Here is a 12,286-nt window from a genome sequence, read left to right on the forward strand (position 1 = left end):
TTATGTGTGAAACTTACATTGTAGTTTGTATTAGGGTTTGTGTAGTCTTGTGTTTATTGTGAGTCTCTCTAATATCATCTTAATAGAAGAGTTGGACATTTTCATTGAGTTGTAAGTTTTGTCATTCACTCATAAGCTTTTAAGCATTGAGTGTTTATGTGTCTAGGAAGTGTGTCTTCTAAAGTTTTGTAATTGTTCATCACGATTGTGATTGAGGGGGATTGAGAAGGGTCGCATACCTAGGTGAGTCTTAGGAAGAAGTATAGCACGGATAGTGATTAAGTGAGAAGGTTGTAAACCAGAGGTTGATTACGTGCGAACCTGAGGTTGTTTGCATAGTACTTCGAATTGATACTATCATAGTGGACTTATCCCTGGCCTGGTAGGCCCTAGAGTAGGTATTGTTTATACCGAACTAGGTGAACAATTACTTATGTTTTTTAAAGTTTATGCACTACTTTATTATTTACCCACTACTAGAAATTTGGCCTACGGCCACGCTAAAATTTTCCACAGCTCAGAAACTGTGGCCACATATATGATTTGGCCATGGTTATCAAAGCGTAGACGTATGTTATAGAATATTGAATCCGGAGTGTAAAACTGTGGCCTGTACTTCAATTGCCACGGTTATATAACGGTAGATATTTTAAACCGCAACTAAAAAACCGAGGCCTATAATTTTCAGTTCAAACTGTGGCCAAAACCCAAAAAAAAAACCCTCCAAAAGTTCCCTCCTTTTTTTTTAGTTTCCCTCTATCTTTTAATATTTTCTTTTCTATTTTTTTTAATTAAAAAAAAGAAAAAAAATGAAAGAACAAAAGCACCACATGAACAAAAACACGCACACAGGTTAGTCTCTTCTGAATACTCCATCTCCCAAAACAATCTGAATACTCCATCTCCCAAAACAATCTGAAAACTCCATCTCCATCTCGCTGCGCCGCTGCTGCCACCTCCATCGCTTACAGGTTAGTCTCTTCTCTACTTCACCTTCATCTCAGCCTTCATCTCTGCTTCACCTTCATCTCACAAACCTCAATCATCTCACGAACCCTAACCCTCTTCATCTCACGAACCCTAACTCTCTTCATCTGACGAGCCCTAACTCTCTTCATCTCACGAACCCTAATATATATTTTGTTTTGCAGTTGAGGTACCAAAGCTTATGGAGGCTTCCTCTATTCATCTGCGTACGATTATCTGGGTACGATTCTCTTCTCTGTTCGTGTTCCTCATCTTCCCTCGTCTCCTCTGATTTTGTTTTGACCTAATATATATTTTGTTTTGCATGTGAGGTACCAAAGCTTCTGGAGGCTAATACGGTAGGGTTTCTTTTTGACCTAATCTATGTCTAAACAAATTCTACTACTGATGTTTGGATAGTGTGATTTGATGCATGTTTTGTTTTGACCTAATCTACTGAGGGCTTCATTTTGACCTAATCTCTGCATTGCTATATCTGTTGTTGTTATTTATGTTAGATTTTGTTATGGTGATTTGAAACTGAGAGAGGCACTGAGTTTAGGTTAGATTTTGTTATGGTGATTTAGGTTAGATTTTGTTAGGGTTGAAAACTGATCTGGAATTTAGGTTGAGAAAGTATGTTAGATTCAAGTAAACTGCTATTTCCGTTATTTGACTGTTAGTATTGTTAAATCTAAAATTGATTTTCTGTTTGGGACGAAATCAGAATGCTAGTTATGCTTAATATCATGAATTGAATTGAATTTCTTGTGATTATTAGAAGAATATCTGTTATTATGATATGTGTATGTGTATGATAATTTATGAATTTTACTCTGAGGATCCATTATGCTGCAATATACTATAGATTATTCATTTGAAGGAAGTTTTTAATTATGTATTTTTTGTTTGTTTGTTTAGGGGAGGAATATTCTTGAAACAGATCATCCAGAAGGTCCTTTTGGCACTAAGGTCAGTGTTCTAACTTGTTTCTGAGCTCACTTAGATTTGTGTTTGCTGCTGCTTTCCTCTGTGTTGGATTAGATCTTGCTAGAGTTAATTTTGACATGTACTTTGTAGGGGAATGATTTGTGTTTGATGACCTTTAAGTAGAAAAGTGTTTTTTTGGCAAAACTAATCTTGCTAGAATGATATAACTGATTCTTGGCTTGGGATTTGGGACTAACTAGTAACTACTTTCAATCCACAATACATAATTTTAGGATTCAATGTTAAAACTGATTGTATGTTTTAGTGACTTGATTTGATGAACTGATGTGCCACTACTATTGTGGCTGCTGTTCATACTACTACTTAGTAGTTTGTTTTCTTAAATTTTCTTGCATCAACTTATATTGGGTCCTATTAATGTTCGTGCATCTCGTAAGGAAGTGTCGCTTATGTTGTAATTAGTTGTTGTTTTTCTTTGGCGTAGAACAATTCAATTATTGAAATGTCTACTTTAAGTTTCGGTATCTGATATATATAGTCTGTGCTATAATTGTATGTACACTTCTTGCGCTCTTAAGTGGCCATTCAGTTTACATACTTTAAGTTTCTATCAGTATGTAAACTAAAAATCATGAAGCTGTGGAAGTTTCTTATGCATATTTAGTGAATGTAGCAGAAAGAGAAAGAAAATATTATAAAAAACATGAAATCCTCCTTCTGGTATTTGAGACCAGGTATTCTCAGTCATGATATCGCTTTTGACTGCAGATTGAATTTGTGTGTAACTGCTACTGAAGATTACTTAAAAGGAAGCATTTGTTTGTTTCAAACACAGGGCTATTGATTTTATAAATCTGTTATGAATTTGTGTGACTCTGTTATGAATTTTATAAATCTAATTTTGTGTATTATTAAGTTGCGTAGCATAGTTGCAGTGTGGTTATTGATTCCTTTTTGTTATTGATACAGCTCAATTCCCTCAAAGGAGACGAAGGAAAGCGACAACTCCATTTTATTTGTGTGTGACTCCATTTCTCTGTTTTAAGGTAACAATTTGTGTTCTTTTAGGCTTCACCACATAAATTTTAATACGTGGTAGTATATCTCATGGAATGTTTTGATTTATATGTATATGATTATATAATGTCGTTGCCGTCTAAAAATGAATTTTATAAATCAGTAATCATGTTAGTGCTTTTCTTACCTAATTAGTTGTATGTTAGGTATATAATGTATATACAATAATTATTGCAAAGATTTTGTCCCTGGCTTGTGTAGTTTAATTCCATTTATATACAATAATTCTGTCCCTGTCATTTTTTGGTTGCTCAGCACATGTTTTAGTACTGTTAGTGCATTTTTTGTATGAATTCAGTTTTGAATGTGTTATGTGTTTTGAATGTGTTATGTGTTGTGTTTCAAATATATAGATTATCAAGTGATGGACAAAGAGTGGACTAAATTACCGTGGTTTAGTCAAGAGTACATCAACGGTGTTACTCGATTTTTAGACTTTGCCTTCACTAATGGAAGACCTCAAGGAGGTGAACTTCTATGCCCTTGTGCTAAGTGTAAAAATATATATTGGAAAACAAGGGATATTATTAGGGATCACCTAATAGCCAAAGGTTTTCTAGACGGTTATGACGTTTGGTTGCACCATGGGGAGAAACTACAAAGGTCTATGGAAATTGGTGATGGGATGGAAGATCAAGAGGGATCACATGATGACATTCCTGGCTTATTGCATGACATATATGGAGATAGGGCAGAAGCACACGGAGTTCATGGAGATACCCTATTTGATTTCATGGACTAATGTCAATCTATTTCATTTCTGGTGTAACTGATTGGATATGGCATTGAACAAATACATTTCTTTTTTATTTTCCATTTGAACTTTTCATGTATTGGTTTTATGAGTTGTATTCATTAGGAGAATGACAATATCATTAGAATTTCTGATGTAACTGATTGGATGTGTTGAATCTATTTCATTTCTGTTTTTGTAAATCCACTATGTGTTGAATCCACTATGTGTTGAATCTATTTCATTTCTGTTTTTGTAAATCCACTATGTTCTGAATCTTATTTGTTTTGAGTTAGTCATAGATCTAATGATTAGTGATTTATTGTTAACCGTTTGAATATTGCAAATTAGTGCTGATTGGTTAAACTTTGTTTCTTTTAATATTTTCCATGTTAACAGAAAATGAAGAAGGTTTCAAACTTGCAAAAGAAGACGGCTGCCGCACAAAAGGGTGAACAAGTTACCGCCAATTTTCGGTTGCCTCTATTTAGATCCAGTGCTGATTTGGCTAAGAACTATGATATCAAATGCGAGATGATAAATAATAATAATCGTGAAGGACCTAGTAAAGTAGGCATCAGACCTCCTTTTGTGCCTGCATCTAGGGAACTTTTCAACTTATCTAAGTTTGAAACTACTGCTTCAAAGATTGATAGTTCGGACGATGTGTTTTATCCAACCAAAATGAGGACAAGGCAGACAACTCCCAGAAAAGTAGGGGCTGAATGTACTGATTCAACTAGGCAGCAAGTGATTCCCAAAACAGGGCCTGAAATTGCTTTAAGGACCAGACAGCAACTTACTAAAAAAACAGGGCCTGAAATTGTTGATTCAAGGACCAGGCAGCAACAAGGAAATGATAAGCAGAATCCTTCAAGTGCAAAGCAGCAACAAGGAAGTGCTAAGAAACAAGTTTCAAGTGCTAAACAACAAGTTTCAAGTGCTAAGCAACAAGTTTCAAGTGCTAAACAACAAGTTTCAAGTGCTAAGCAACAAGTTTCAATTACTAAGCAACAAGCTTCGAGTGCGAATCAGAAACGTCCTTCAAGTGCAAAGCAGAATCCTTCAAGTGCAAAGGAGCAACCTAAGGAGAAACGGGTGGCTGACACTGCTGATTCAAGGTCAAACCAGAATCGTATGAAAAGGGCAATGGTAGAAGTTGATGGAAATTTCGGGACAGAGCAAGGAAGTGGCTTGAAGAAGACAAAACGAAGCCCAATGTGTAAATCGACATCAGTTGAAGAATTCCTCAAAGAAAATGGAGAAAATAGTGAAGAAGATGAATGTGAGAATCTTGAGGAAGAAGAAAATATAATGGGTGAAGAAGAAAACATTCAGCAAAATGGAAGTAAACAAACTGAAGGTACGTACTAAGCTTCGTGTCATGCATTATTCTTTATTATTGTTTCATTCAAATTTATATCCCAGGCTAATTATATTTTATCTAACACAGGGGCAAGTAAGAAAAGGACACGTGGACCAACTAAATGTTTGAAAATCCATGCTAGAAAGAGTGCGGATCGTGAAGAGGTGGTCTTAGACGATGATGGAGAACCTATTGGACCCAATGATTGAACCGTGACAGATTTGAGTTGTTTCCTTGGCACTTTCGCAAGGAATTCAGACTTGTGCCCCTTAGTTTATACTAACTTCAAAGCTTTGAAGAAAGCAAACAAGGACCGTATATGGGAATTTGTCACTGTAAGTGGGAATTTGTCACTGTGTGAATCTAAATATAAGTTGTGTTCCTTATTTACTTGTCACTAATTACCTTTTTTGTTGTAGGATAAATTCATTATCCCTGAAAATGGAAGTAGAGCGGTTTTCTCTCGCATAAATGATGCTTGGAGGCGTTTCAAGAAAGATCTCAAAAAGAGTTGTTTTTTAAAGTACACTACTATGAGTGAAAGATTGAAGCATCGTCCCCAGGCCGTACCTGAAGTTCATTTCAAGCAATTGATATCCTATTGGAAGAACAATAACATCCAAGTAAGATAACAATTAGCAATTGATCAATGCTGTCCCTAATATTTAATTCTGTAATTTAACATTTGCTGTCCCTAATTTTGCTGTTTCTGAATGTAGAAAATTAGCAAAATCAATGCTGTGAACAGAGCTAAGCAAAAGTATATGCATCGGATGGGCCCAACAAACTTTGCGAGGATTCGTGCAAAACTGGTAGGGTGTTTATACATCCTTCAATTTACAATTATGTATTGGTTGAGTGATTCATATTTTGATGTGTTTATTATCAACCCATGTAGCGTGCTAAGAAAGAGGACGGAAAGGAAGTTAGCCAGGCAGAGATGTTCATTGAGACTCGACAAAGTCGAAAAGGAAAACAGCTGGATGAGGAAACTTCAAGTGTAATTGTAAGCCAGGCAGATTATTCCTTTAATAAACATTTGCCTTTAATCATTTATTTTTCTAATGTGAATATTTTCTAATGTGAATATTTTTTAATTAGTCTAAGCTTCAAGAATCAGTTCAGAATTCAACTGAATCTGAGACATTTAACTCCTTGTTTGGGAAAGAAAAATCTGGACGAGTTCGTTGCTATGGAAGAACAATAACACCTACCATGCTTAAAAGAAAAGAAGAAATTCTGGTTATTAAAAGGCAGCATAATGATGAAGTGGCTGGCATGAAGAGGGAGATGGATGGTATGAAGGCGCTATTTAAGACAATGATGAAGCAACAAAACCCACATATGAGCGACGAGGAGATCTCTAATTTGATGGCAAGTGCTATGGGTTGTTCCATTAGTTCTACTGTTGCTCCTGCTGATCCACATTCGTCTGCATCAACTCATATTCCGCATTGCGAACAGGTATACTCTAAACTACAAAATTGCAGCATATGGCACTGTATAGAAACTGTATAGAAACTGTATTAGAAACTGTATCAAGTGTTTTCTGAAATTAGAAACTGTATTAGAAACTGTATAGGGCACTGAATTATCAAGTGTATAGGGCACTGAATTAGAAACTCGGTTATCAAGAATTAGTTAGAAACTGTATAGGGCACATTAAGTGCAGGGATCATGGTTGAACAAGTGCAAGGATCACATTAAGAAACTGAATTATCACTGAATTTCTGAAATTGTATGGTTATCATGGATGAACAAGTGCAGGGATCACATTAAGAAACTGAATTATCATTGAATTTCTGAACTGATACTTGAACTGATTCTTGAATTTCTGAACTGGTTATCATGGATGAACAATATGCAGGGATCACATCTTGTTACAGTTGTACTGTTGTACAAATTTTGTTATAGTGTTATTGGTTTTACAGATTTTAAGCATCTTGTTATAGTGTTATTGGTTGGTAAAAATTTTGTGAATGCTAGTAACATTGATGTAATTCATTTTCTGGTGCCAATTAAACTGAAGTTTTGAAGTATCATCATTGGTTTGTACTATGTGGCCCAAATGGCATAAGGGAATCACATTAATCATGTAAAGTTTCATGGATGATTAAAGATTCTATTTGGTTTGATTTTAAGCATCCTATTAATGTTTTACTGTTGTAGCTTATAGTGTTATTGGTTGGTACAAGTTGTGTGAATGCTACTAACATTGATTTGTTTGTTTCAAACACATGTTACTTCAGTAGCAGATTTGTATCATCATTGGTGTTATGCATGTTTATTGGTTAGTACACTTATGAATGTTGAATGATGTTATGTTTATTGTAGGGTGGAGAGGAAGCAGATTGTGATGAAGATATGGAAGAAGCTTGTGATGAACATGAAGATGTGGAAGAAGTTTGTGCTGAAGATGTTGATGAAGATGTTGAAGAAGATGTGGAAGAAGAGCAAGGAGAAGATCAAGAAGAATAGTTGTTTTATGTTATCTTTCTAGCCAGTTATTAGAACTTTTTTTGGTTATTTTGGGATGACTCTTTTTTGAGCCAAACTTGTGTTTAATATGGTTGTGTTTAACATGGTTGTTTTGAATTTTGAATTTGGGATGACATCAAAACTTGTATCCAACTATTATTAGTGGCACTACAAAAAAAACATACTTTTGACCTTAATGTTAATTTTATTGTTAATTTTATATTGATAAATATATTTATACATATATATATATATATATATATATATATATATATATATATATATATATATATATATATATATATATATATATATATATATATATATATATATATATATATATATATATATATAATGACATATTTATGTAATGATACAGAAATAAACCGTGGCTAGATAAATGTGTTAGAATGCATAACATATAACAACGGTTTTAAATAGGTGGTCATAACCAAACCGTGGCTATATCTTGAACTAATACTGTGTCGTAAACGTTAAAATGAAACCGTGGCTTTACAATATAGCCACAGTTATTAAGTCATGGCAAATACAAACCGTGGCCTTAATCAAGCTACCTAAACCGTGGCCTAAAAATGCCACGGTTGTAAAAATGGCGTGGTCTATACCAAAAAACCGTGGACTTTACTTTTGGCCACGGCCGTATACTCCACCGTTGGATTTCCGTGGCCGAACCGTGGCCTCAGCGTTACGCCACGGTTATTTTGCATAAAGCCTCGGTTTTCTGGGCGTGGTAGGAGGCCTTTTTTTCTGTAGTGACCTTGTCGTCGTGTATTATTCAGAGACCGATGTCTCAACATCTTTTAAGACATCTGCGATCTGAATACCTTATATACATACATACATACATATGTATATATATATATATATATATATATATGTGTGTGTGTGTGTGTGTGTGTGTGTGTGTGTGTGCGCGCGCGCGCGCGCGTGTGTGTGTGTGTGCGTGTGCGTGTGCGTGTGTGAAAGTTTATTTTGACGTTATTCTTTGGATATCTTGATGGTATAGTAAATCTTTATAGAATAATCTCAAACTTTATAAATATGATAATATGTTTCAATCCAACAGTTAATTTTAAAAAATATTTATTCAATGTGAAGTTATTAAGCGAGTGTAACTCTTCGGGAGTAATTTGATCCCTCCTATATATAAGATTTGTTAAGTCTCCTAAAAAAATTTGGAGACTAAATTAAGAATATTTTTTTAATTTCTCTAATTTATTTATTATTTATTTTATTTAATTATTTTATACTTTTGCTTTCACTTTTTAATGAGTTTAATTGCTATGCACTATCAGTATAAAAAGTTTTACACCATTACTGCATCATGATCATTAAATTGTATTACTCTTAAAAAAATTAAAATTAAAATTAAATATTACTAATTTATCAACAATTATGATTAACTGATAGGGTCAAACTTCTTTACACTATCGGTGCATTTTCAATTAAATTCATTTTTTATTAGTTCTTTAATAATTAAAAAATAAAATCAAATATTACAAAACAACTAACCACATTCTTAATTGATTTTCCATTCACCTTGCCAATTTCTCATAAATTATTTTTTATTAATTCATTAATAGCTAAAAATAAAAAATAGCAAAAACAAAAAACCAAGCACATTTCTTATTAATTCATTGCCTACACAAGTGATTTTGTTTTTATAACTTCCCATTCACCTTCCCAATTTCTCATAATATATTAAAATATAATTCTTCAAATTGTTTAATAATTTTTCAACACGTTTCAAATTTCATTTAACCTTTCGACCCATGTTTCAAAATCCACTATCATGTTAATCTCTTTTATTTTAATGAACCCATTTTCATTTTATATATATATTTTTTATTGGATACATTAAGTAAATGAAATTAAACGTTGAATTTTTTCTTCAATATTCCAATTAAACGGTGAACCAGTTGAAATTATAATTATGGAAAATGCTTAATGTTAAGAAAATATTAAAACAAGAAAGACAAGAACAAATCTCAACCATTCAATATCACAACCACCCCATGATTCCTATTAAAAAGGAAATTAAATTAAAAATAAATTTAAAAATATCCATTAAATTAATGACACTTGTACATTCTTATGTTTTTTATTCAAATACTTTCGTACTAAATAGCATTACTCTATAATTATATTTACTAAAGTTTCAGGAATATTAATATAACCAAGTAGTAAAAAAGAAGTTAGTTTCAAATTTATCAATATACATTAAATGTAGAGTTTTTTTAGGAGCAAATTTAACAAATTTCATTCATAAAAAAAAAAAAAACTCAATACAAAGAGGTATCACATTAAGGAAACTACGCCTAAACATAGAATTGGTCGCCTTAGCTAACGTATGGGCAACCGAATTTGCTTGACGCTTAATGAACTTTACCTTAAAGTTCGGAAATAAACATAACAAATTTTGAATAGACTTAATGATAAAACTAAATTCAGAGGAGCCAACATGTTTAGCACGAATAGAATTGACAACAAATTGACAATCACTTTCAAATGTAACATGAGAGAAATGGGAGGAGATAGCATGTTAGATTTCTTCCTTCAAAGTAATGGCTTCGACTTCAAAGACAGAAAAAAGACCCACAACCCAAGAAACACCTGCTCTGATGAATCTCCTCAAATGATCCCTAAAGCACCACCATCTATTAGTAGTACCATGAGCATTATTAAAACCTTCATCAACATTACACTTCACCTGATTAATCATAGGCGGAATCCAAACAACTGAATTATTATTAGTATCACACACTGTATGTTCCTCTCTAGGTAAAAACCAATCATACCAATTGTGATAGGCATGTAAAGAAATTCTAATAGCATCTTCTCGAACATCTAGCCAAGCCACATTATTCCTACTTCTCCAAAGGACCTCAAGCATAACAGCAAATCTACCCGCATCCCTACGGTCCTTGATCGGAAAAATAGCAAGTGTACTATTTTGCCTCTGTAGTAATAATAGGGAAATTCCCCGAATGTCGATCTCAAGGACTGCACGTTAATATCGAGTTTCAATAGTGGTTCAATTAAACAAAAACTATATTTGGAGTTTTGATTTGCAATTATAAATTAACAATAAATAAAAATGACAGAAAAATGACTAAGTGGTTTTAACAAATATGAGATCATGCTAGGGTAAAGCGTATGATTTGCCCTGTAATAACCTTGAATTTTGATTTCTTCAACAAGTTCATAACTTTTAATTACCGCCCTTTAGATTATTTTCCCTAAGTCCTTAGTGGGAAAACCTTTGAACATTCATCCTAAATCCTAAGTCCTTAGAGAATTATGATGAAATCAAGCCTTTATGTTATCAAGAGTTAATCGGTAACTATATGTAATACGGTGAACTGACTTTTATATCGAAATGTTGCGGATAGCAAGAGTCGCCACCGACTTTTATTTTATCCAATTGGAAAGGCTAAAAGAACAGGAAAGACCTTTTGAAAGATTTTGAGTTCGGGGGGTAAGTTATACAAAGGGAAGGTGTAAGGCACCCTTTGCATCCATGGTTATCCATGGGCTCTTAATTGCTTGGCTCACTTTGTTTGAAATGTTTGAATTGTTTGAAAAGATTTTCGAAGAAGAACTTTAGCTTGTAAATAAGCATAGTCTTTTTGAATTTGATTTGTAAACTCAGGAATTCAAAATCATTACATAATCAAATCAGGGACACCCCCTAGCATTAGGGTTTAATTACTCATATTGTTCAAAGAAAACAAAATATAAAATAGAGACATTACAAGAATTGAGATGAAAGTTGATCTTCAATCGCTTCCGTTCATGAAAACCTTCTTCTCTCCCAAACCCTTGTTTTCTTTAATTTTATTGAATTTTAAATGAATAAAAAATTCTATAAAATTAATTTAAACCAAATAAATTCGTGGCCAATGATTTATGGGCCCCTAATATCATAAGGAAGAAGTTTGGATCTTAAAAATATAGGCCCATTCGCAAAAGTTTCAAGTTTCTTCACATTTTTCCCTCCAAAATAGTCCAACTTTGACAAGGTCTATCTCTCTCAATTTTTGAGGTATGAGAGTGTTCTAGGACTTTTTAGAAATCTTAGAGAGTCCTTTAACCAGTGTCTTTGGTCTCATATCAAAATAATTTTCCATGCTCCTTGTGTGTCCTTTTGAAAAAAAGTGACTTTTTGTTGGCTTTTGAAAAGGACCTGTAATGTTTTGGTCCATATCTCTCAAATGAAGCATTTTTAGACTTGGCATGCGAGAGACAAATTTGTAGAGAATCAAATTTACTTCAAAATAAGCTATGGATGGAAAATTTCTGATGTTCCATGTAAGAGTTATGGCTGGTCAAAGTTCAGTTAACTTTCTCCTTTACAAACCCTAATTTAGAAACTTTTTTGATTTGTTGATTTTTGATCTTTCCTTGATGAACCATGATCAATACTTGATCAAATAGTGAATGATACTTCAACATTAGGATCTTGACAAAAAGTCAGGAGTTTTGACTGTACTTTGACCACAATTGACCTTTAAGTCAGTCTAGTCGATTGTTGACCTTCTGAACATTTGAGTGACCAATCCTTTGAGCTGAGACTTAAAACTTGTCATAGAGGTAATGTGAGACATCATAGACCATATGGAATGCCTTGGAGCTATTAATTCATTGATTTTCCTTCAGAATAACAAACCCTAATTCTCTGATCTTTGCTTAGG

General features: G+C 33.4%; 1 protein-coding gene and 1 long non-coding RNA gene across 2 annotated transcripts; both read left to right on the forward strand.

Annotated features, from left to right (window-relative positions):
- The first annotated feature begins 1,846 nt into the window (after window positions 1–1,846).
- LOC131648185 (uncharacterized) lies at window positions 1,847–4,228 on the forward strand. The gene is made up of 3 exons (XR_009298061.1): window positions 1,847–1,938; window positions 2,887–2,963; window positions 4,127–4,228. It is a non-coding gene; the product is annotated as an uncharacterized LOC131648185 (long non-coding RNA).
- A 1,290-nt stretch (window positions 4,229–5,518) lies between these two features.
- On the forward strand, window positions 5,519–7,768 carry LOC131648186 (uncharacterized). Its single transcript, XM_058917967.1, has 5 exons — window positions 5,519–5,716; window positions 5,813–5,905; window positions 5,992–6,099; window positions 6,195–6,557; window positions 7,428–7,768. The coding sequence occupies exons 1-5, from the start codon at window positions 5,627–5,629 to the stop codon at window positions 7,569–7,571; spliced, it is 798 nt and encodes a 265-aa protein (XP_058773950.1). The 5' UTR covers window positions 5,519–5,626; the 3' UTR covers window positions 7,572–7,768.
- Window positions 7,769–12,286: the final 4,518 nt, after the last annotated feature.

The sequence above is a fragment of the Vicia villosa genome, linkage group LG2, assembly GCF_029867415.1.
Source record: "Vicia villosa cultivar HV-30 ecotype Madison, WI linkage group LG2, Vvil1.0, whole genome shotgun sequence".
Classification (NCBI taxonomy): Eukaryota; Viridiplantae; Streptophyta; class Magnoliopsida; order Fabales; family Fabaceae; genus Vicia; species Vicia villosa.

Bases quoted from the DNA above. Each gene is read 5' to 3' on its own strand.
- LOC131648186 (XM_058917967.1), top strand. From the start codon at position 5,627: ATGAGTGAAAGATTGAAGCATCGTCCCCAGGCCGTACCTGAAGTTCAT. The intron at 6,100-6,194 runs GTAAGCCAGGCA...TTTTTTAATTAG, and splicing joins AGGAAACTTCAAGTGTAATT to TCTAAGCTTCAAGAATCAGT. The intron at 6,558-7,427 runs GTATACTCTAAA...TGTTTATTGTAG, and splicing joins ATATTCCGCATTGCGAACAG to GGTGGAGAGGAAGCAGATTG.